The sequence below is a fragment of the Ranitomeya variabilis genome, chromosome 4, assembly GCF_051348905.1.
Source record: "Ranitomeya variabilis isolate aRanVar5 chromosome 4, aRanVar5.hap1, whole genome shotgun sequence".
Classification (NCBI taxonomy): domain Eukaryota; kingdom Metazoa; phylum Chordata; class Amphibia; order Anura; family Dendrobatidae; genus Ranitomeya; species Ranitomeya variabilis.
The window spans coordinates 654,356,010-654,382,164 of NC_135235.1; the positions used below are offsets into that span (position 1 = coordinate 654,356,010).

The window sequence follows — 26,155 nt, forward strand, 5'->3', positions numbered from 1 at the left end:
TTTCTTTCATTTTTCTAATTGATAGAAACAAGCTAACTAAGGCCGGTTTCACATTAGCGTTTGGAGGAGCTGCGGAGGGCTGCGGACTTCCTCCGTGAAGCCCCGCCCTCGGCTGCACCTCCGCCGCTATCTCCACCTACTTCTACGTGCAGCCGGCATGCGGCCTGCTTACCTATCTTTAACATTAGGTACGCAGGTCGTGCCGCTGTATGCGGATGCTTCCGCATGCGTCGTTTTGACGATGCGGCGACCAGCGTAGGACGCAGCTTGTAGCAATTTCTTTTTTTTTTCCGCATCGTCAAAACGACGCATGCGGAAGCATCCGCATACAGCCGCACGACCTGCGTACCTAATGTTAAAGATAGGTACGCAGGCAGCATGCCGGCCACATGCAGAAGTTGGCGGAGCTAGCCGTGGAGGTGCAGCCGAGGGCGGGCCTTCACGGAGGAAGTCCGCAGCCCTTCGCAGCTCCTCAAAATGCTAGTGTGAAACTAGCCTTATTTTTAAAGCATTCTTATTTTGCAAGATTTGTACACACTTTCCTAAAACTTTTGTACAGTACTGTATATATCAATTTTTTATCTAAATTCTATTTACTTTTTGGCTAACAAATGTCTACAGGTAGTTGCATACATTTCTTAATAATTTAGGCTCTAAAATATTTTCCATTTCTTGTGTACTCATGTGACTGACTAGCTATTTGTCATGCAATTTTCCAATAATACAAGTACAAAAATGACAATAAGTAAATGATAGAAGTTTAAATAGATTTTTTTGATGTGGGAAGAAACGTTCACAATTTAAATATGACTGAATATGGTTTCTTCAACTTTTTTATTTTATTTTTTGAAGGTCTAGAAAATGTTTATACTCAAGAGAAACATCTTACACATTCTGAACATGAATATGGCTTCTCTGCCATATAATTTCTTTCATTTGTGACAACAGTTGATCTATCTGTAAAATATTTCCCACATTCTGAACATGACAATATTTCTTCCCTTGTGTGACGTCTCTCATGTCTAACGAGATTTGACCTATCTGTAAAACATTTTCCACATTTTGAACATGAATATGGCTTCTCCCCTGTGTGAATTCTCTGATGTTTAATGAGATCTACTTTCCAGTTAAAGCATTTTCCACATTCTATACATGAAAATTGCTTCTGCCCTGTGTGAATTCTCTGATGTGTAACAAGACTTGATTTTTGCTTAAAATATTTCCCACACTCTGAACATAAAAATGGCTTCTCCCCTGTGTGAGTTCTCTGATGTTTCACAAGATCTATTTTCTGGATAAAACATTTTCCACATTCAAGACATGAAAACTGCTTCTCTCCTGTGTGAATTCTTTGATGTGTAACAAGATTTGATTTATTTGTAAAACATTTCCCACATTCTGAACATGAATATGGCTTCTCCCCTGTGTGAGTTCTCTCATGTGTAACAAGAATGGACTTCTGCCTAAAATGTTTCCCACACATTGAGCATGAAAACGGCTTCTCCCCTGTGTGAGTTCTTCTATGTCTAACAAGATCTGATTTATGGTTAAAACATCTTCCACAGTCTGAACATGAAAATGGCTTCTCCCCTGTGTGAGTTCTTTGATGAGCAATGACAATGGACTTGCGAGCAAAACTTTTTCCACAGTCTGGACATGAAAATGACTTTTTTCCTGTGGGAACTCTTTGATTTTTAACATCTTTTCTGTGTATTTTATTTTTCTTAACAGTCTTTAAAAAATCAGATGATAGAAGTCGTTTAAAATGATCAGATGATAGATCTTCAATGTGAAGAGCTGATGGTATAGCTTGGATTATGGCATGCTCCTCATATGTATCAAGAAGATCACCTGATCTAAAAGCGGATGTTACTTGTTCCATTGATCTCATGGTACAGTCATCTGTCAAGAATAAACTGTATTATTATTTTTAATAATATAACCTTAAAATTACATTTTCTACATACAATTTCTATATAATGTCCATACAACTTGCTAGTTATGTATCAAAATTCAACTGTCAGAGACAGTGGTGACAAGATAGTTTAGATTCCAAAACTAGATCAACTGCTCCGGGTCTACTATGATGATCTATAGGACCAATAGATCATCATGGTAGGTCAGGAGCAGTTTTCTAGCTGTTTTCCATTTCTGTACTGAAGTCAACATTTCCATTGGCCATTTCGGTGCTGCCACTCTAGTGCTTCATAAGTGATGTTTATGCATATGGCTCCTGTGATGACTGTCATATAGCACTCATGGCTGAAAATTAGCAAAATGTTTTCAATCAAAAATCCAAAAGCAGAAGACTAAAGTTCCAGTGACTTTATTAGCCTTTTCGTTCTGTAGAAAAAAACAATTCTGCCCCCCATGTCTTAACCCCTTTACGACCTAAGACGTACTATACGTCCAGGTCGCCTGGTTGTTAATGACCTTGGACGTATGGATATGTCATATCTTTAATAAGGCACCGTAACTGCAGTCATAATGAACATATAAAGTTCCGGCTCCATCTTACTTCAGGGTATATGGCAAAGTCGTTATTTTCTGTTCAATTCTGAACAGCCAATCGCAGCGTTTATCACTATTTCAGGCAATCAGATTGCCTGAAACCCTCATGTCCAGCCTTGGATTGGTGCTGTTAGAGCACCGATCATAGACTGTTGCCTGGCAATGCCAGGCTCACTTGAGCCAGCTCTGATTGGTGCAATCGACAATGACATTGATCAGAGCGCATAGATGCAGTGTGAACTGCAAGTGACCGCCCTGTACTTCCTCATTATAGCTTCAGATTTTTACAAGGCAGTCACTCTGCCCTTCTGTGTGCTGTGCTTGTGGTGTCACAGCAGCCTGCGTCAGGACAGATCTTGCTTCTGCTCCTGCTGAAAAGAAGAGTTCCTGATCCTTGCCTGATCTCTCCTCATCCACCTCAATCCCACTCTCCCTCTTTTTGCCCCTCTCACTACCACCCCCTCGCTGATCAGTACTTGATCATTAAATTTTTGGCAGTTTTTTTTTCCCGTGTGTCCTGCAGCAGCCGTGCACTGATCAGTGACGCAAATCACTGATCAACGCCTGTGCTCGCTGTTTTTCATTACTTTTGTATCCCTGTTCATTCCCCCCCCCCCTTTGCAAAACTTCGGTGCGTGCATTCAGCAGCCGCTGAGGGTTGATCAGTGTTGCAATCACTGATCCACACTCATGCCCGCTGTTTTCCACTTTTTTTTTCAGTGACTAATTGTTCTCTCTCCCCCCTTTGCACCACCTCTGTGATTAGACGTACACCACTGATTAGCACCCGTGCTTGTTTTTTGGCAAGGATTTTTTTTTATTTTGTCCCATTTTTGTTGTTTTTTTATTTTATCTTTTCTAAATAAAAAAGTTTACACCAAGCAATCACACACCCGCAACTGAATAAAATTTGGTATGCACACAAACACCACACACATAAACAAAATGTTCCTCTAATCCCACTGAATACATATGCCTCCAACACTGGTAATGAGGGAGAGGATCCCACCTTCCTTTATTTTTCCTCCTTCAAGTGATGATGAACTGCCATGCAGATGCCCCAGGACAGAAACTGAACCAGCACCCACCGTTACTGACCCCAATCCCCAAAGATTATGAGCCTCTGATTTCTGATTGTGTGGCGCAATCAGGAATTAAATTTGACACCACTGGCCTCACGAAAATTGACTTTTTCAAAGTCTTTTTCTCTGAGGATTTTGTAAACCTCGTAGTGGGTCAAACATAATTTTCTAACTAGATTCCTGTTGACACAGTAAAAATGATAACGTTTTGGGGCCTGGTCCTCGATATGGGGACACTGAAGAAGCCGGTACTTCGTCAATATTGGAATGTTGATGTTTTGAGGCCATACAAAAATTATTGTTTTATAATGATAATGCACAGTGTCCTCCCAGAGTTTAACTCAACTTCGACCGTCTTTTCAAAGTCTGGCCGGTCATTGAGCACCTCAGCAGAAAGTTTGCTGAGGTGTACGTTCCCCAAAGGGACATCTGTGTGGACGAGTCCCTAATCTATTTCAAGAGGAGGCTCCAATTCCAACAGTATCTGCCCAGTAAGAGGGCCAGGTACAGAATTAAGCTGTACAAACTGTGTGAGAATACCTCATGGTACACCCACAAGTTTAGGGTTTATGAGGGGAAGGACACCAGGATTGAACCCCATGAAAGCCCCCTGTCCTGGGAGCGAGTGGGAAAATTGCGTGGCTGGCTTCAGTAAGGAAGAGGGGCCTCATACTGTACCCGAAACCCTAAATATCCCTGTCCCAGGAGTACTCTTAAAAGGTAGAGAGGTCGGTGTCTCTGACCTTACTATGCTCCTGTAAAAACCCTAATCTGTCCCTCCCCTCCCATACCCCATGAGGCATGGGACAGAATTTCATTTCTAAAACCAGACACAGACAAAAAAGGGATAACGGAAAACCTCTACCATACAAAAGCACTAACCAACACTAGGGAGGAGGATAGGAAATGGGAGGAATAAATGGGAAAAAGGACCAGGAGATAAACACACACGAACAACAGCAAACTACAGAATGCCACAACTCCAACTCCAAACCTCAACTACTTACCTTTAGCACACAGCACAGGAAGACGGATCGTTCAACGGCAGGGAATAAAACCCCAGAGCCTGTATATATAGAGGACGTAAAGGGTAAGCAGTTGCAGCCGAGAACAACCAGACTGTAAGGTCTCAGCCAGTATGTAAAAGTCCTTAACCCTCTCAGTGCTGAAGGAAAGGGATATCCATTTAAATTAGGACACGATTCACACTCTCTGTGATTCATTACCCAACGTGAAAGTCTAACTTCAAGTGTTCCAGGAGGACATGACACCCTCGTTACAATATCCCCCTTCTATGAGGAGCCACTGGACCCTCGGGACCGGGTTTATCTGAATGGGCCACAGGGAATGACCGAATTTGCTTACTGGCATTAACCTCAGTTGCTGGTACCCACATCCTTTCCTCAGCACCATACCCCTTCCAGTGCACCAAGTATTGTAAACAGCGGTGAACCATATGAGAATCCACAATTCCTGAAACCTGAAACTCCAAATGACTATTAATAATAATAATTGGTGGCAGCAGCGGCAAGGGCGACGGCTCCACAGGTGCTGCTTATTTTTTGAGCACTGACCTGTGGAAAAGGTTGTGGATTTTAAAACTTAGAGAAAGCTCAAGAAGCCTGCAATATCTCTCCGTTCAGCTCAGAACACATGGCAGGGATGACCACTTCTTTCTGTAGAATAGGGAAAGCTTCATCCAAACAACCACCCCTAGGGGAACTTTGAGAAAAAGCGTCAGCTTTGAAGTTCTTAATCCCAGGACGGTAAGGTAAGTGACAATAAAATTAAATCTGGAAAAAAACAAAGACCATCTACCTTGTCTAAGATTAAAGTGAACCTGTGAGCAGGATTGTGCTCAGTGAACTACAGACACTGCCAAATTTGCGCCGTTATACTGATTAAAATGATACCTGGGTTGATGAAATCCGTCTTGTGGTTGTTGTTTAATCTTTATGGTTGTTGTTTAATCTTTATTTGCAGTTTTCAGTTAATGAGATTCTTGTGCTTTGGAGCGTCTGCTTACATATGCATCAGTATGGGCATACGACAGGTCACTGATCCATCAGGGACCTGCCCCCTATTTTACATTCTGAATATACTATTGTTTTAAAAAAAACAAAATAATAACATTCATCATGCAGGCGTCGGCACTAGCCTGATATGATGTATGATATGCATACGTTCATTGTATTTAGGCATTTTGTTTTATGGGCAAAAATCTTAATCAAAATGGCGCCAGCGGCCACGCGTGCGCAGTAGCATCTATTGCATTCTGTGTACCTGATGAGACTTGAGATCAGGTGAGTATATTAAAATATTGTCAAGATACACCACTACTAATCTACCCACAAAGTGACGAAAAATGTTGTTAAACAAAATGTTGGGAAATGGTGGGGGCATTAGTCAAACCAAATGATGCCCTTCAGGAGTGTGTTAAAGGCCATGTCCCACTCATCCCCCTCCTTAATTCTAATCAGATTATGGGCTCCCATGAAATCCAACTTAGGCTACTTTCACACTAGCGTCGTACGACGCACGTCGCAATGCGACGTACCGACGCAAACTGTGATTTGCACGCAGTGCACGACGCTAATGTGAAAGTAGCCTTAGGGAACCATTTTGCCCCAACAATCTGATTAAATAAGGCAGGAATGAGTGGGAGGGGATACAGGTCTTGGATAGTAATTCACAAAAATCTAAACAGGGATGCAGGCCCCCTATCTTTCTTTTTAACAAAGAACCTCGCCGCTACGGGCGAACTGGGAGATCTAATATGTCCCTTAGCAAGACTCTCAGATGTAATCCTTCATGACATGCTTTTCAGGACCAGACAGATTATATAATCTGGTCTGGGGTAATTTCGCTCCAGGGAGCAAGTTTATGGGGCAATCATACACACAGTGGGGAGGCAGTTCCTGGCAACCCTTTTCTGAGAACACATCCACAAAATCAAACAGAAAAGAGGCTACAGTTTTAGTGGAAACAGTAGAAATGATGGTACACAAGCAATTGTGCTGATGTTAAGTACACATGTGGGAAAAGTTACTTGTAAACTATTTTGTGAGACATAACTCTCTGATTGAATAAGAATTCAAACTTTGAAAATTGCAAAATTTTTGCCAAATTTCAATTTTTTTTCACAAATAAACACAAGTCATATTGAATACATTTTACCACTATCATGAAGTATAATATGTCACGAGAAAAAAATCTAAGGCTATGTGCAAACGTTGCGAATTTGCCTCTGGAATTCTTTGTGCGGATTCTGCATCTCTTGGCAGAAAACGCAGGTGCGGATTTGATGAATTTTTTATGCGGATTTCTTGAGTTTTTACCCCTGCGGATTTCTATAATGGAATGGGTACAAAAATGCTGTAGATCCGCACAAAAGAAGTGACATGCTACTTCTTTTAATCCGCAGCGTTTCCGCGTGGAATTTTCCGCACCATTAGCACAGCATTTTTTTTTTCATTGATTTATATTGTACTGTAAATCACTTGCGGATCTGCAGCGTTTCTGAGTGGAAAAAAATGCTGCGGATCCACAGGAAATCCGCAACGTGTGCACATAGCCTAAGAACCAGTGGGATCTGTTGACGCTTTCAAGAGTTATCTCAAAAAAGTGACAATGGTCAGAATTGTAAAAATTTGCCCGGTTATTAACGTGCAACAGCCTTGGAGGGGTAAAGGGGTTAATAATTACACATGGATCATATCCCTAAATCTCCAAATCAATAGTGTCTCGACAGTTAAGGCTCACGAAAAGAAGTTTGTAAAATAGAGTATATGAATTCATCAATTTATTTAAGGCTGTATTCACACATTTATTGCTCTTATCAGTGTCTGTGCTTTTTTTCAAATGGACTGCACAATGATCCATTGTTAGGGTTGGCGGAACGCACCGAGTATAGATATATGTAATAATAGGTGCGTTTGCAACCCGGGGTCCACCGTGCAGGAGAGGAACCTGTTGCTAGCAATTGGCGGCGCTATATAGCGGTATTAGCAAACTCTGTTACTTCACAGAATCGCTAGGATAGGGAAACGCTGTGCCCTATTAACCTCACAGAGGAACACAGCTACCAAACAGAGCAAAACTGTGGTCATGCAGTCAGCATAGCACACAACTCCTCACCGGAGGTGCCGGTATTCTAGGGGCTTATTTCAGCCAACCCTGACCTCATGCAAACATGACCACACAGTAGCAAGGCTCAAAACATAGGTTGATACTAGCGCATGGCCGTGCGGCCATGCAAACCTTTTATATCTGTAGCAGACAAGGACCTTCCTGGTGGTCCAATAGGAGCTGCTACAGAACCTGAGCATGTGACCCCAGACCTCCAATGGGAGGTCGTCCCGTGGGCATGCTCAGTATGGGAAAAGCGGGACTTAGTCCCAGAAAGACCTGCTCGCTGCTGAACATTGCTGGCTACAATGACAGAGCCTGGAAGGGCAGCAGTAACCAGTCGTCCAGTATCAGCCCGAGTCAGACGCTGGGACCTACTTCTCCGCTGAGCAGGCTCCACTGTGGCTGGAGGAGAATGGGAGACCGCAGCAGACATGGTTCAAGATTCCCCCTGTGCGGCGGCGGGAACTCGACACCTAACATCCATAGAGTTTAAATGAACCACGTACACACAAAACTTATCACGTGTGCTATTCTCATCCATTTATGCAGATCAGACCTGGCTATCCAAGTTTACGAGGATTTATGAAAAATGAAGCTATCCATTTTAAATTAGTTTTCCATCTAGTCTTCAACCATTTTTAACTGATCAATGGTCAAATAAAAAGTGTTAAGTTTTTTTTTTTTTAGAAAGGAGGAGATAAAATGAATTCTAAAAAATACAAACACAGGCAAAATGTATGATACATGGGAGAAAATGTTCCATTATTGATGGAGGAACAAACTTTGACGGATGTGTGAATGCAGCCTTAGCATTCAGTATAGGGGTATATTGTTACATAAAAGCACCATGCCAGTGGATTTTTTCCCGCCCAGTGCTGGAGTGGTGCTACTAATTCAAGGGCTCGGACCCTAGTTTTATACTTACCTGCCACCGCCATGGTTAACGCAGTGCCATATTGTGACCATGACTTCTGACTGACCAGAAGTTAGAATTAATGGTCACAAACTCTCAATGCAAGTCTATGAGAGCTAGAGCAAGGCTCTCCAAAGATTTATATTGAAAACTGACCTCGGGCTCACTCCAGCACATACTAGAGCGATCCGGTAAGTCACAACCTGCTGATGACTGACCAGAGCGGCGCTGATAGAAGGTGAAGAAGGCGGTGGGCAAGTATAAGACTAGGATCAGGAACCTTAGATTGGAAGCACCACTCCAGCGCTTCAATAATAAAAAACGTTGGAGTGGTGCTTTAAATAAATAGGAGCTGAGCTGCAGTACCCAGGAGAGCCCAATGCACAATTAAGGGTGCTACGGTGCTCAGCTCCATAAAAGGTTTACATATTGTTATCACCAAAGCTCATAACTGTTCAGTGGGAAGCATCGGACTCCAACTGCTCCGATGTTAATGAACAATACTGAGGATAAATCATAAGCATCATTAGCCACACGGTTTTACGCAACAATTGGCCACGCATGCCATCTAGTTGGGTGTGGACTTCTTTCCAGGCTATTGTTATACTGCTAATGAGGTAAAAAAAGGGGGTAAAATGTGGATTTAAACTGCGCTGCTGAATGATTCAAGGTCCAAATATGTAGCCATTAGTACAAGACTTCTTCATCAGGACACCACAATATACATATACAGACATTTCAGGACTTTAATTAGATGTAACATTAAAATCCAGGCGCCAAATGAGATCACCTGACATACCAATGTCAGAGTTCAGAGATGAGCGCATGACATATTCATAGTATATATTTACGGATATTTTCAAAATAATTATTTATATGGCATTAACAACATTTTTATTTCTCTTTTTTCATAGAAAAAAAACATATTGTTTGTGGATGTAATAAAAAAAAAAAAAAAAAAAAAGAAAAGACGAGGTTAAATAGAATGGAACTCAAACCCGCTGCTCCAAAAAAAAAGAATGCCATGATTTTTGACTCGCCGGAATTGATGACATTGCATATGAGCTAAATGGCTTGAACAGATTTAATCTAAACATATATGAATATATTTATACATAAATGTGTTATTTATTTTATTAATTCCAAATCAATTTAATACAACTAATTAAATACCGTAATTAAAAATATTTTAAAAAGATTCTTTATTTATTAAATATGTAAAAATTATAAAAAAACTGTTTATTCCTCTTTCATTATATTAACCACAGAGTTCATTTGCGAGAGAAGAATATTATATGAAATTTCTACAAAAAAGCCGCCTACTATCAGATACAGATTATCACTATAATCAAGTTCTTGTTTATATGGCCAAACTATTTGGGTTGTGAAGGGATCGCGCACACTTCACTGGTGTAAAAAGAGTCATAGGAAGTAAGGCTTCCTTCACACTTCCGTCGGTACGGGGCCGTCACGAAGCGTCGGCGCGACGTTCCGACGGTCGTTGTGAAAATTCGGCACCACGTGAGCAGCGGATGCAGTTTTTCAACGCATCCGCTGCCCATTCAAAAGTCCCGGGGAGGAGGGGGCGGAGTTCTGGCTGCGCATGCGCGGTAGGAAATGCAGGACCCGATGTACGAAAAAACTTTCCCTTGAACGTTTTTTCGTGATGACGGTCCGTCAAAACACAACGCATCCAGTGCACGACGGACGCGACGTATGGCCATAAATCATGGCATTCTTTTTTTGGAACAGCGGGTTCGAGTTCCATTCTATAGAACCCCGTTTTTTCCCTTTTTTTTTTTATTACATCCACTATAATTTTTAATATTAATAATGCCATATAAATAATTATTTCCGTAAATATATACTATGAATATGTCATGTGCTCATCTCTGAACTCTAACATTGGTATGTCAGGTGATCTCATTTGGCGCCTGGATTTGAATGTTACATCTAATTAAAGGCCTGAAATGTCTGTATATGTATATTGTGGTGTCCTGATGAAGAAGTCTTGTACTTTGAAAACGCGTTGAATAAATCCACGATCTAATGGCTACATATTTGGACCTTGAATCATTCAGCAGCGCAGTTTAAATCCACATTTTACCCCCTTTTTTTTGCCTCTGATGGTCACGCGTGGACTGGTGGATCTGCTGCAGCAGGATATATCTACGAGCCTTTCCTTGGCTGAAGTTGGTTAGTAGAACCTGATCTACCTAGTCAATTGTATCTCGGGTAAGACCCTATTGCGCTCTTTTCTCCAGCAGCATTTTTATAATGCTGATGAAAAATGGGGTTTCTTGTCCGAAGGATTTGTATCTGAACAAGTGATTTGCCAGGCTTCCATATACGATCATTACATGGTTGTGCTGAAGAAATCAGTATTCATCTACCAGTGCAATTGGGAAAAACAATTGGCGAACATCTTAACACCTACATATTTATATTGGTTTATGTATTGAAGTGGAACCTCAATAGGGATGGAAGTTGAATAGATCCCAAAATGTTCTACCTTGTAAACAAATGGGCTTGAAACGCACAACTATAATAATAGAGCGGGTGCGAAATCAGTAATCCGAGTATGCATCAAAAAAAGAAGAGAAAGACTGCCTAGGACAAGCACACCTGTATATTAAGACGTACATAATTTCATTACTTACAAAACACCATAAACCAATAAAAGCAATTAAGAAGCAAAATAACCCCACAATATTTTAGAGCCTGTAAGAAACCAAACCAAAGATATAGCGAAGCAGTAATAAATAGTAGTCCCAAAAAGACTGGCAGGAAATATAGATATGTGAATCAAGACAGGCACATAGGTGCTGTAATAATTATTCCCAAGACAGGTGTGCAATAGTATCCGTAACCACTCTGTCTATAAAATATAAAGAACCAGCTATAATACCAAAAAAACAAACATGTATACCATTTATGTATAAAGGTCCTAGAGTGTGGAATTCAATGCACAAGGCAATATATTATCAGTAGGGATGCGCCCAGCTGCACGAAATTGGATTTTTTGGTGGGATACATTTTTTCAGTGTAGGACAGGGTTCATTCCCAGCAACAGAAGGAACCGTATGGACGATGAAGAAGCAGTGCCTTTTTTCAGCTTTGAAAAATTATCCTTTCTTGGAAGCAGTTTCCGATATTTTCTCATCTTTATACTAAGTAAAGTTAGGGATTCTTCACTGCAGCAGACAGTAAGGCTACTTTCACACTAGCGTCGGGCACTGCATGTCGCAATGCATCGTTGTGGAGAAAAAACGCATCCTGCAAAGTTGCCCGCAGGATGCGTTTTTTCTCCATAGACTTTTATTAGCGACGCATTGCGACGCAGTGCCACACGTCGTGCGACGGTTGCGTCGTGTTTTGGCGGACCGCCGCCACAAAAAAACCCGTTACATGTAACTTTTTTTGTGCGTCGAGACCGCCATTTTCGACCGCGCATGCGCGGCCGAAACTCCACCCCCTCCTCCCCGGACCTTGAAATGGGGCAGTGGAAGCGTCCCAAGACTGCTTCCGCTGCTGACGTCGGGCATTTTTTTCACAGTATGCTTCGGTACGTCGGGCCGACGCAGCGCGACGGCCCCGTACCGCGCTAGTGTGAAAGCAGCCTAACGTAGTAATGCCTCTTACAACCATCTGCCTAAAAATTATCCCTATTTTGTGAAGATAGTATCAGGTTTGGGGAGGTCCTTAAACACGATATCTAATTGTCCATCATGTTCCATATTCAGGTCCTTCTCAGCAGCAGAAGGACAATATGGAACATGATGGACAGGCAGATACCTTGTTTTATAGTGGCAGTGAAAATGGCGGCAGCACAGAAAGGAGCATAATGGACAAGTAGGAAATCACTGGCTTTGTATTAGCAGTTCAAGTAGCACCAACAGCAGCAGCAGCAGAGTTTCAAACATGATAGTAATGCAGTCAGTTGCAGTGGCATAATTGAGCTGGTGATAAATGGTCTCCCCTGTCAGTTTGCAATGGCAATTCTAATGATAAGTATCAGCCTGAGAAGTGTGAAAATCCCCACAGATTCACGAATGATTCATCTTAGAAATGTAAGGTTTTCTACTCATGAAGAGGACAATTTTTTTCGCTTCAGAGTAGGGATGCAACCCGCAGGGCTGAATACCCTGTAACATTACACTGGGCTATGGAAAATACATTACACCAATGGCAGAATGGGCAAGTCCATACCATAGGTCCATGGGGTCAGGGAATCTGCTAGATAAAGGGTATAGTCCAGGTACAACTGAACCTGGTTGATTACGGGGTGCCTCGCACTTGCTGATGTATATCAGGTTGGGGCACCTCTGGAAAAGATGATTCATCAAACAGTTATTGCTGTCATGAGTGTGTCACGTTCTGATGTGATCCCTATGGGGGGGGATCTGGTCACAATGGTTAATCAATCACAGGTCCTCTTTAGCATCCGTTTGTCTAGTACATTGAATTGGAGTGGATTTATTTTCATTCGGTGCTGAAAGGGTTAAGGACCCTTTCCCTTCAATCTGTGAACTGATAGCTTGAGCATTCAGTTATAGCACCACTTCCTTCCACTATATAAACACACTGCTTCATTCCTTGCCGGTTATAGATCTTCTATACTGACCTCTTTGAAGGAGCCTGTCTCTGGATAAGCTGAGGTGTTCATTCTGTTGAAGCAGCAGAGTTTAGTTTTGGAGAAGCAGAGGAGTGTTATTTGTTGTGTCTTTTCCCATCTGTTTGTGTTACCTTCCTCATGTTGTTTTATTGTAATAGTGGGAATAGTGTCTCGCTGGCCTATGCACTAGACAGGGAAAGCTCAGGGCCAGCGAGGGCTCAGGCACGTGAGGGGGGGATGAAGGACCAGTCTACAAATGAGAGGGAGTGTAGGAATTTGACTCAGGGTTATGTTAGAAGATGACCTCTCTCCTTTCTCACTATTGCCATGGTCTTCCCTGGGTTCCTCTTGTGTTGCGCCGCACGCTGGGCATGCTCACACGTCCAGCATGTCAATTGCCTATTTCTGGTTCTTTGGCCAAACAATTCTAGTCATTAACACCATCTCTATATGGTCTGGTAATTATCATTAGCTACTTGGCTCTCCATAATTCCCACTTCTAGATTTGCCATGAGTGTCCCTACTGTGGCTGCCAGTACCAACATAGCTGAAAAAGCTTAAAAAAAAGTTGTTAACCTTTTCAGCACAGTAGGAAACTAAATCCATTTAATTTGGAACACAAATCACACCATCACTAAAGAAGACCTGCGATTCATTACCCGACGTGACTGTCTAACTCCAGGTCTTCCAAGCAGGAAAGTCGGCTTCCCAGCTCTCCTTCCATAGCAAAATTGACTCCCCAGTGGTCCTTACACAGCAAAATCAGCTTCCCAGATCTGCTTCCACTGCAAAAATCGCCAACCCTTTTTCCACAGCACCTCTCCTCTGTTTCAACAGATCCTTAGGCTACTTTCACACTAGCGTTAACTGCAATACGTCGCAAATGCGTCGTTTTCCCGAAAATACGCATCCAGCAAAAGTTCTTGCTGGATACGTTTTTTCGTCATAGACTCACATTAGCGACGCATTTGCGACGCATTGCCAAACGTCGCGTCCGTTTTGCGACGCTTGGGCGTGTGGTAGCGGACCGTCGGGAGAAAAAAACGTTACATGTAACGTTTTTTGCTCCCGACGGTCCGCTTTTTCCGACCGCGCATGCGCGGCCGGAACTCCGCCCCCACCTCCCCGCACTTCCCCGCACCTCACAATGGGGCAGCGGATGCGTGGGAAAAATGCATCCGCTGCCCCCGTTGTGCGGCGGAGACCACGCTAGCGTCGGGAACGTCGGCCCGACGCACAGCGACGGGTCTTTCCCGACGCTAGTGTGAAAGTAGCCTTACCTCTCTCTCCATAGTTTCTGGGTTTCAAAGTCGTCCTTAAATAGCTCCCTGGTACCCGAGCTCTCTGTACAGAGTTCCTCAGCTCACTAGTACTCCATTCACAGCTAATTGTACGCCCTCCAACTGCAACCCTGCTCTCTTCCTCTCCTTCCCAGCTCCCTGCATCTTCTCTTGCTTACATTTTTTGTGAGAGGAGTGACAAAGACCCGATTGGAAAGTTTTCCTAAGTTTAAAAAGAGTCCCTTTTTTAAAATAAAAACATTCTTCTAACATTATAACAGACTAATATGGTAATAAACTAATGTTATCACAAACTTTTCATCTTTACATACTTTTTCTAACCATAACAAAAGGTTAGGACTAAGATTAGGGTTAGGGCAAGGGTTAGAACTAAGATTAGGAGTAGGGTTATGGTTAAGACTAGCATGAGGGTGAAGACTAAGTATAGGGTAAGTTCTAAGATCAGGGTTAGGACTAAGATTAGAATGAAAGTGAATGACAAGGTTGACACTCCATACACATTAGACTAACGTCTGACGAATCAGCTGATATTGTCGGGATTGGCAGTTTAAAGTATATTGGGACCAACAATAATGATTTTTCAGTAACCTTAAAAATCATTTATCCTGATGAATGTTTTCAATTGTTCACCTAGTGATTGATAGCCTCTTTAGAAAGGTTGATAATTGGGAAACAAGCGTTTGTAGGAATGCTTGTTCCAGATTATCAACTAGTCGAAAAGTGATCTTAGTGGTGCAAAATAATTGCCATGCTCCGAACACTTGCAACCAACGTTAAACTACTGTGCACATGCATTTTTTGAGGTGTAAAATAAAAAAACAAACAAAAAAGGCATTCCCTATCACAATTAACATGTAACAGATTTTAAAATCGGCACCACATGGGAATTGGTAATAAAAAAAACCCTTGCAATGTGTACACATTGGGTAAGGGGACCTGCGGACAAGATCGACAGCCTGTTTACACAGAAAGATCATTGTGAAATACGCTCTTTCACGACAAACTTTCAGTGTAATTACAACTGAAAAAGAGAAATAGTATATTCTGGTTGGAGGGCCAAAAATGCATACAAAATACCCAGTCTTCTGTCAACAGAGGACATTCTGGGGGAACTTCATCCTTGGATGAAGATATCCCTGAAGAAGATGGACCAGAGAGAAGTGAAAAGGGCCAAGCGTGATATCAAGGAAACAGTGACTTTAGGTAGAAATTGAAGTGTGTGGAAGGTTTCTTTTAGGCAACTAGGGCAGTATGGAAATGATAGTAAATGTGAGGAATACAAGACGCTGTCCAGGCATACAGATTATTCAACCATTGTAAAGCCTTTAAAAAAATTAACTTCATAATTTACTTGCTAACATTCTAGTTTGAGCTGTCACATGTGGTAGCTGCTCACAAGGCAAAGTGAGTGGAGTGTGTAGATATTATACAGTTTTATGACATCAACTTTTGTTGGTGTGCTTTCTTTGCTGACCGTCCCCTAGAACAATTATAAGGATTTTGTTGTAGTACGGTTGCCTTACCATTTAGTATTTGTATTGTCAATAGTTTCAGCATTTCATACAAGAAGAATACGTGACTTCTCCGCATTTAGTGGTTACTACTCACTTGAGTCATCATCTCTATGAATTTCCTCTTTCCACCGCTCATCACCCCTCACATATGTCTCTGTAGTATTAATATGGGTCAGATCTTCACCCTGAAATAAATATTGTAAAAGTCACAGACAGATGGAGAAGTCACATCTATGATCAGCTCTAATCCTGCCATCTCCACCGTTCTCATTACACAAGTATAAAACATATAATACTGGTGGATAAAACAAGACTGAGCACAAGACCTTCACAGCCGTCTATACATCATAGGGGAGATCTAGTGACACCTTCTCTTAATATACCTGATGATCCTGAGGAACATTGGAATCTTCTTGTTTACAGTCCTGTGGAAGAAGAGGACGGGGACATCTTTCTGGTGTTGTCCTCTTACTGGATAGAACTGGAGGAAACACATACAGGGACTGAATTCATTCTTTACATACAAATAATTATAGGCCGTGTGTTTAGTCCTGTCCATTACCTGGTGATGTGAGGGTCTGGGGATCCTCCACCATGACATCCTTGTACAGATCTTTGTGTCCTTCTAAATACTCCCACTCCTCCATGGAGAAATAGACGGTGACATCCTGACACCTTATAGGAACCTGACACATACAGTGATACGTCATCCCCCCGAACCACTTCATAAAATTACTATATAGTGTCCCAGCATTCCCAGCAGTGTCACCTCTCCAGTCAGCAGCTCTATCATCTTGTAGATGAGTTCCAGGATCTTCTGGTCATTGATGTCCTCATTTATCAGGGGGTGAGGTGGAGGCCCTGTGATTGGGCTTAGTGGTCTTCCCCATCTCTCAGACTCAGGGTCCTGACAGTGCTCACTAGAGGTCTTCTTCACTACTGTGTAATCCTGGTTATGGAGAGACACATTAATATATCTCACTACAGACATTTCCAGACAGGGCCGGACTGGCCATCGGGCACTTCTGGCAAATGCCAGAAGGGCCGGTGCCAGTAGTGGGCCGCTGCACTGTTCCTCCCCCCCCCCCCCGCCAGTGCCGCCGCCGCCGCATTTAACTATACCGGCGTCTATGACGCCGATATAGTTCAATGCAATGATGGAGGAGAGAGCGTCACCTGACGCCCCCTCTCCCATCATTCCCCGCTCTGCCTCTGACACTGCGGGTGCGCGATGACGTCATATCATCGCACACCTGCTGTGTCCCGGGCAGACTGCAGCCGCCAAGACAGGAGACAGGAGCAGCGCGGGCAAAAGGAAAGGTGAGGAGAGTGTTTTTTGTTTTTTTTTAACTGGACTGTGGGGCCATTATCAGGGGGGAAGGGGGGGGGGACGAGATGTGGACTCTGCTGTATACACCCCTGTGTGGGCTCTGCTGTATACTGTGTGGGCTCTGCTGTATATACCCCTGTGTGGGCTCTGCTGTATACTGTGTGGGCTCTGCTGTATATACCCCTGTGTGGGCTCTGCTGTATATACCCCTGTGTGGGCTCTACTGTATATACCCCTGTGTGGGCTCTGCTGTATATACCCCTGTGTGGGCTGGGCTGTATATACCCCTGTGTGGGCTGGGCTGTATATACCCCTGTGTGGGCTTGGCTGTGTATACCCCTGTGTGGGCTGGGCTGTATATACCCCTGTGTGGGCTGGGCTGTATATACCCCTGTGTGGGCTGGGCTGTATATACCCCTGTGTGGGCTGGGCTGTAAATACCCCTGTGTGGGCTGGGCTGTAAATACCCCTATGCGGGCTGTGCTCTATATACCCCTGTGCGGGCTGTGCTCTATATACCCCTGTGCGGGCTGTGCTCTATATACCCCTGTGCGGGCTGTGCTCTATATACCCCTGTGCGGGCTGTGCTCTATATACCCCTGTGCGGGCTGTGCTCTATATACCCCTGTGCGGGCTGTGCTCTATATACCCCTGTGCGGGCTGTGCTCTATATACCCCTGTGCGGGCTGTGCTCTATATACCCCTGTGCGGGCTGTGCTCTATATACCCCTGTGCGGGCTGTGCTCTATATACCCCTGTGCGGGCTGTGCTCTATATACCCCTGTGCGGGCTGTGCTCTATATACCCCTGTGCGGGCTGTGCTCTATATACCCCTGTGCGGGCTGTGCTCTATATACCCCTGTGCGGGCTGTGCTCTACATACCCCTGTGCGGGCTGTGCTCTACATACCCCTGTGCGGGCTGTGCTCTACATACCCCTGTGCGGGCTGTGCTCTACATACCCCTGTGCGGGCTGTGCTCTACATACCCCTGTGCGGGCTGTGCTCTACATACCCCTGTGCGGGCTGTGCTCTACATACCCCTGTGCGGGCTGTGCTCTACATACCCCTGTGCGGGCTGTGCTCTACATACCCCTGTGCGGGCTGTGCTCTACATACCCCTGTGCGGGCTGTGCTCTACATACCCCTGTGCGGGCTGTGCTCTACATACCCCTGTGCGGGCTGTGCTCTACATACCCCTGTGCGGGCTGTGCTCTACATACCCCTGTGCGGGCTGTGCTCTACATACCCCTGTGCGGGCTGTGCTCTACATACCCCTGTGCGGGCTGTGCTCTACATACCCCTGTGCGGGCTGTGCTCTACATACCCCTGTGCGGGCTGTGCTCTACATACCCCTGTGCGGGCTGTGCTCTACATACCCCTGTGCGGGCTGTGCTCTATATACCCCTGTGCGGGCTGTGCTCTATATACCCCTGTGCGGGCTGTGCTCTATATACCCCTGTGCGGGCTGTGCTCTATATACCCCTGTGCGGGCTGTGCTCTATATATCCCTGTGCGGGCTGTGCTCTATATACCCCTGTGCGGGCTGTGCTCTATATACCCCTGTGCGGGCTGTGCTCTATATACCCCTGTGCGGGCTGTGCTCTATATACCCCTGTGCGGGCTGTGCTCTATATACCCCTGTGCGGGCTGTGTTCTATATACCCCTGTGCGGGCTGTGCTCTATATACCCCCCTGTGCGGGCTGTGCTGTATACTACGTGGGCTGTGCTATATTATGCAGGCTGTGCTATATACTATGCGGGCTTTGCTATATACTATAGGGGGTATATTATATTCTATGGGGGAGGCCATGTTATATACTATGTGGCTGTGTTATATACTATTGCGGGGGTATATTATATTCTGTAGGGGAGGCTGTGTTATACTATGGGGGTATATTATATTCTATGGGGGAGGCTGTCTTATACTATGGGGGGCTGCATTATATATTATGGGGAGGTGGGCTGTATTATATTCTATGGGGGGCTGTATTAGATTTTATGAGGGATGATTGCATCATACTCTGATGGGGCTGCATTATATTCTATGGGGAGGTGGGCTGTATTCTATTCTATTTGGGGCTACATTAAATTCTATGGGGGGGCTGTATTATATGTATATATTCTATGAGGGGTGATTTCATCATACTCTATTGGGGGGGCTGCATTATATTCTATGGGGGGTTACATTATACTCTGTAGGGTGGTGGCTGCATTATACTGTATGTGGGCTGCATTATACTGTATCGAGGACTATGGGGAATACGTTATACTATATGAAGAACTATGGGGTGCATTATACTATGGGAAGTGAATTGTACTACATGGATGACTATGGCGGTGCATTATACTATATGGAGCACTATGAGGAGTGTATTATGCTCTGTGGAGGACTGAGCAGTGTATTTTAATATATGGAGGACTATGGTGCACATTATAATATATGGAGGACTATGGGGTATATTTTACTAAACAAGTAAAATGCTGCATATTCAGATTTTTTTTGCCGGAACAAAAATCATTGTTCTCAGCAGCACATCGCCAGCGTAAACTGTAGATGTGCTGCTGATAACATGATACTGTATGGTGATCTGTTAGTGATCGTTCTGTCCCATCATTCTGTCTCAGACGGTGGAAAGAGGCCGGGAAACAAGCGTTGAACAACTTCAGTATGGTCGATCAAACTCATTTAGCGGCCTGAGATCAGCGCATGTAAGTAAATACAACCGAAATGCTTTTGTATGATGTGCAATATGTTAGCATTTGGGGCCCCATTTTAAACTTTGCCTAGGGCCCCACTTTGCCTAAAACCGGCCCTGCCTACAAGTGTACAAAGGTATTATACAGTCACCGTGTGACAAGTGGGCCTGTGTAACTTCAAATGCCAGGGCTGAATTTTAGTCCCAGTCCGGCCCTGTTTCCAGAGTCCTCACCTCTCCAGTTCTGTCCATCTGTTATTCCCATAGATAAGAATGATATAATGTGACATCACCAATATCTCTCACCTCTCCAGTAAGCCGCAAGAGAATCTCTAAGGTTAGGTGTAATATTCTCCACACCATCGCCTCCTTGTCCCTTTCCATCATTCATGGGTGAATCAGGAAAATTCTCTTATGTAAAAGATCTCCACTGAGAAGATCTGATATTGTATGGACCTGAATGGGGAGAAGATGCAGCCAATGTAACATCATAAAGATTCCATGTAATAATACAGTTACTGGAGATAATCTGGAGAAATTCTGCAAGTAGAAAGTATTTTACGAAAGGTCGAGCTGGGGAGTCCTGTCTATTACTGTAGCTGTACATCATAGTGCAGAGGTTGGGTATAATAAATCGCCAACACAACAGCCTATAATCACAGTGATAAATACTATGCCACGCTGAGCATCTTAAAATACTATCCATTTGCCACCTGGATCTCATTGTCACAGCCATGATTAAAGATAACAACAATATCAGCAGTTCAACCTTCTACATCAGTGATGTCAAACTAAAAATACACAGAGGGACAAAATTAAAAGCTTGGACAAAGTCGCCTGCCAACCTTGATATATATTAAAAAATGTATTTGTAAGTGCTCGGAGATTTAGTTTTCCTCACCTCAGCTGAATGATTTACAGCTGCTACATAGCTTGAATACATGTGGGGATTCCCTAGCAACCAGGCATTCCTCACATGTATTAAGCATGGCTAGCAGCGGTAAATCATGCAGCTGCGTCAACAAAAACTAAATCTCCGAGCAGTCATAAATACTCGGAGATCACCCGAGCATGCTCGGGAAAACCCGAGCAACGAGCATACTCGCTCATCACTACTTATCATCAAACATAACTAATAACTTTTTCTTATGGAAACAAACTCAAAGGGATTGTCCCACGAACAAAGTACATTTTTCATTACCGTATATACTTGAGCATAAGCCAGGATTTTCAGCCCATGTTTTTAGGCTGAAAGTGCCCCTTTCGGCTTATACTCGAGTCATTGTACCAGGGGGTCGTCGGGGGAGGGGGAGCGGCAGCTGTCCATCATACTCACCTCCCTGCTTCTCCGGTGCCCGCAGCTCTACCTGTGTTCAGCAGTCACGTGGTACCGCTCATTAAAGTAATGAATATGGATGTGACTCCACTCCCATAGGCGTGGCGCGCATATTCATTACTTTAATGAGCGGTACCACGTGACCGCTGAACACAGGAAGAGCTGCGGGCGCCGGAGAAGCAGGGACGTGCAGAGATGTGCTGGGAGGAGGTGAGTATGATGTGACAGCTGCCGCTCCCCCTCCCCCGCCGCCCCCTGGGACAATGGCGTGCGCCAGAGACCATCGTAGAAGCAGAGACATGCAGATCGCGCCAGGAGGGTGAGTATGACGGGAGGGTGAGCCATGCGATATTCACCTGTCTCCGTTTCACCGCCGCGCTCTGTCTTCCGCATCCTCTGGCTGTGACGTTCAGGTCAGAGGGCGCGATGACGTGGTTAGTGCGCACCCTCTGCCCGAACAGTCACTGCAGAGACCCGGAAGACACAGCGGCGGTGGAGCAGGGACAGGTGAATGTCGCAAGTGTCGGGGGCCTGAGCCAGCGGCGACTTCGGCACCTGGCGCCCACCAACGAGAGGTATGTCATTTTTTTTTCTTAATCGCAGCAGCAGCAGCATGCGGGTAATATTATTCTATGGAGCATCTTATGGGGCCATCAACCTTTATGGGGCATATTATTCTATGGAGCATCTTATGGGGCCATCAACCTTTATGGGGCATATTATTCTATGGAGCATCTTATGGGGCCATCATTAACCTTTGTGCAGCATTATAGGGGGCATATTTTATGTATAGAGCATCTTATGGGGCCATCATGAACATTATATAGGGCTCCTGATTCAGTATGGATATTCAAAAATACAACCTACTGATGTCTCAATTAATTTTACTTTTATTGGTATCTATTTTTATTTTTTTAATTTACCAATAGCTGCTGCATTTCAAACCCTAGGCTTATTACTCGAGTCATTAAGTTTTCCAAGTTTTTGTGGCAAAATTAGAGGTCTCGGCTTATACTCGGGTCGGCTTATACTCGAGTATATACGGTAATAGATCTTAAAATAAAATATTGGAATAATATAATGTGTTATGTAAGAGCAGTAAATATGGCCCAATTTAAATATGTACTAACAAAAGGATAAAAAAAACCTTGAATAAAACAAATAAAGTATGATGCAAACAAAAGTGCCTCCAAACACAGTTTGATACCCCCACGGTGAATTCCTTCCTAAACTGTCCACCCAGCGCTCCATACAGTATAATGGCCCCACATAGTGCCCCATACTGTATAAAGGCCTTACATAGTGCTCCATGCCAATATAATGGCCTCACGCAGTGCTCCATACAGTATAATGACCCACATAGTGCTTCAAACAGTATAATGGCCCTACACAGTGATCCTTGTAATATAATGGCCCCACATAGTTTTCCATACAGTATAATGGCCCCACATAGTGCTCCACACAGTATAATAGTCATAGTGCTCCATACTGTATAATGGCCACACATGATGCTCAATACTGAATAATGGCCACATAGTGCTCCATACAGTATAATAGCCACACATAGTGCTCCATACTGTATAATGGCCACACATGATGCTCAATGGCCACACAATGCTCCATACTGTATAATGGCCCACAGAGTGCTTCAAACAGTATAATGGACCAACATAGTGCTCCATACTGTATAATGGACCCACATAGTGCTCCATACAGTATAATGGCCACACATGATGCTCAATGCTGCATAATGGCCACACAGTGCTCCATACTGTATAATAGCCCACAGAGTGCTTCAAACAGTATAATGGACCCACATGATGCTCCATACAGTATAATGGACTCACATAGTGCTACATACAGTATAATGGCTGCACATAGTTATCCATACAGTATAATGATCTCACACAGTGCTCCATACAGTATAATTGTCCCACACAGTGCTCTGTACAGTATAATGGCCCCACATAGTAATCCTTGTAATATAAGTTATACAGTATACTGGCCTCATATTAAAATAAATACTTACCTCTGCTTGTTTCCCCGTTGCTCACGTTTCTTCATGGAGTCTTCAGATCCTCTGCACATTGTAATGACATCACGTTCGATGAATTGAGACATCAGACACAGAGGGAGAGTGATGGGAGAATCCACTGACGCTCCCCTCTCCATCATTGCTTTCAACTGTATTTGCATCTAGGATGCCAATACAGGTGAAAATAGCGATGACAAGGACCCACCCAGCGTCACAGGCCAAATATACTCACCCTGCCGGCCAGAGTTTGATGTATGTATCCTAGGTGGTTAGACAAATGGAGAGAATTGCCTCTAATGTGTCATTATGTTGCCATAGCAACCAAGGACCTAACAAATCGACCCCACATTGTTTATAGTATTAAATATAATTTATAAAGGTAAAAAGAAGATAAAATAAAGAGATGTAGCACAAATCACTGAAATAGTCTCAATAGTAAAGGGGTTACTGCCCCCTGCCCCCTGTACCCAGTAATGGGGAATCTCCAGCACCTACCTCCACCTGCAGAGCCGCACACCACATATATGGCTGTTCTGTGCGCACAGGACCTGGGATGAGGTCACAGGAGGGGAGGAGTCAGGGGTCACATGATCAGGGGCCTCAGTGTATGCAGGACTCTGCTGTGCTGGTTGTCATGGTGCTGGATGAGAAGTTTCTGTGTGGGGTCAGGAGGGGTTTACAGGGTGGATGTAGCAGAGCCGTGTGTGTACAAAGCAGAGCAGAGCCATGTGTACGAGGTGTACGGAGCAGAGCCTTGTGTGTACGAGGTGTACGGAGCGGAGCCGTGTGTGTACGAGGTGTACAGAGCGGAGTCGTGTGTGTATGAGGTGTATGGAGCGGAGCCGTGTGTGTACGGAGTGGATCCGATTGCGTACGACATGTACAGAGAGGTGGCATATGTGTACGAGGTGTGCGGAGCAGAGCTGTGTGTGTACGAGGTGTGCAGAGCAGACCCATCGGTATGAGGTGTTCGGAGCGGAGCCATGTGTGCAAGGTGTACGAAGCGGAGCCCTGTGTGTTCGATAAGTACAGAACAGAGCCGTCTATGTACAATGTGTGCCGAGTGGAGCAGTGTGTGTACCACGTGCAGGGGTGGATTAAGGGTAGCCAGGGCCCCGGGCTGTTCAGACACCGTGGGCCCCCCCCGGTCATGTGACGGGGGGTCATGTGATGGGGGGGGGGGGTCATGTGACGGGGGGGGGGGGTCATATTATACCCGAACCAGATTATTCCAGAAAAATGGCCGGGCCCTACTCTACTGTAACCTATTAAATATTTGTTAAAATCTGCAATATAATTTAGGTATATTTTGACCAATAATATCACATACAAGGAACAAATACCACCGCGCCATGACCAGACCACAAATTACAACCACAGTGATCGAATAATATCACATACAAGGAACAAATACCACCGCACCATGTCAAGACCACATATTACCACCACTTGGTGACCAAATAGCACATACAAGGGACAAATACCACAACACCATTTACAGACCACATATTACCACCACATAGTGACTGAATACTACAATACTGATCAGTAATAATAAAAAAAAAACAAAACACAATACTATCACCATAAGTGCCAGTATTCACAGGAGATCTGTACTTAGTATGCAGTGTCTGCGTACAGGTAATACAGAGATCACTGGTGGTATTATACACAGGAGCTCTGTATATTATGTATAGGTAATACAGTGATCACTGGTGACATTGTACACAGGACCTCTGTATATAGTATACAGTGTATAGTGTCAGTGTATAGGTAACACTGACTCACCAGTGACGTCTCTAGGTGAAGTCCTTCATCTTTCATCCAGCACAGACCGCCATCATTTCTTCCAGCCAGGACTCGTTTCTGCAGGAAATAACACAGTTATCTCGAGCTCTGCTTGCAGAACACATTACTTAATTTTTCACAACTTCTACATTACACCACATGGAGAAAAAAAAGCGATATAGAGTCACTCTACACAGTAACAGGACCGCCCCCCCATTTAAAACAGTATACTCAAAAAATAAAATAAATACATCACTGCAGTAATAATATCCCTTAATTAGTCCCTATGGTAATAATATTCCCCACCCTGGCCCCGTGTGTCTCATTCCTGGCTCCAGCCATATGTTCTCCCATCCTGCACTCATGAGTATCCATTCTACCCCATGTGATCTCCCCATCCTGTCCCATGTGTCTCCATCGTATCCATCCTGCCCCATGATCCAATCCTGCCCCATGTCTTTCATTCTGCCCCGTGTCTACATTCTGCCCATGCCTCCAGTCCTGCCCCCAGTGTGTCCAGCAATCTGCTCCAGTGTGTCCAGCATATTACCCCCAGTGTGTCCAGCAATCTGCCCCAGTATGTCCAGCATATTGCCCCAGTAACCAGCAATCTGCCCCAGTGTGTCCAGCATTGCCCCCAGACAGTGTCTCCAGCAATCTGCCCCAGTGTCTGACTCCAGCATATTGCCCCCAGACAGTGTGTTCAACAATCTGCCCCAGTATGTCCAGCATATTGCCCCAGTGTGTCCAGCATATTACCACCAGTGTGTCCTGCAATCTGCCCCAGTATGTCCAATTGTCCAGCATTGCCCCCAGTGTCCAGCAATCTGCCCCATTGTCTCCAGCATATTACCCCCAGTGTGTCCTGCAATCTGCCCCAGTATGTCCAGCAATCTGCCCC

The 26,155-nt window shown here is 44.2% G+C and overlaps 1 protein-coding gene across 2 annotated transcripts; it reads right to left on the bottom strand.

Annotated features, from left to right (window-relative positions):
• Window positions 1–814: 814 nt before the first annotated feature.
• Window positions 815–24,024, bottom strand: LOC143767487 (uncharacterized). Of its 2 annotated transcripts, none has more exons than XM_077255873.1 (7): window positions 23,962–24,024; window positions 20,402–20,551; window positions 16,837–17,016; window positions 16,630–16,753; window positions 16,451–16,548; window positions 16,162–16,252; window positions 815–1,902 (listed from the first exon to the last, which is right to left on the bottom strand). In XM_077255873.1, the coding sequence occupies exons 2-7, from the start codon at window positions 20,480–20,482 to the stop codon at window positions 872–874; spliced, it is 1,605 nt and encodes a 534-aa protein (XP_077111988.1). In that variant the 5' UTR covers window positions 20,483–20,551; window positions 23,962–24,024; the 3' UTR covers window positions 815–871. The 2 variants fall into 2 exon arrangements, with proteins under 2 accessions (XP_077111988.1, XP_077111989.1); XM_077255874.1 differs by having other exon boundaries at window positions 23,699–23,964.
• Window positions 24,025–26,155: the final 2,131 nt, after the last annotated feature.

What these genes read in the sequence shown, in the direction of transcription:
- LOC143767487 (XM_077255873.1), bottom strand. Translation starts at nt 20,482, where the DNA reads ATGATGGAAAGGGACAAGGAGGCGATGGTGTGGAGAATATTACACCTA. An exon ending in TCTTGCGGCTTACTGGAGAG is followed by an intron (nt 17,017 to 20,401) that starts GTGAGAGATATT and finishes CTCCATAACCAG; the next exon opens with GATTACACAGTAGTGAAGAA. An exon ending in ATGTTCCTCAGGATCATCAG is followed by an intron (nt 16,253 to 16,450) that starts GTATATTAAGAG and finishes TATTTATTTCAG; the next exon opens with GGTGAAGATCTGACCCATAT.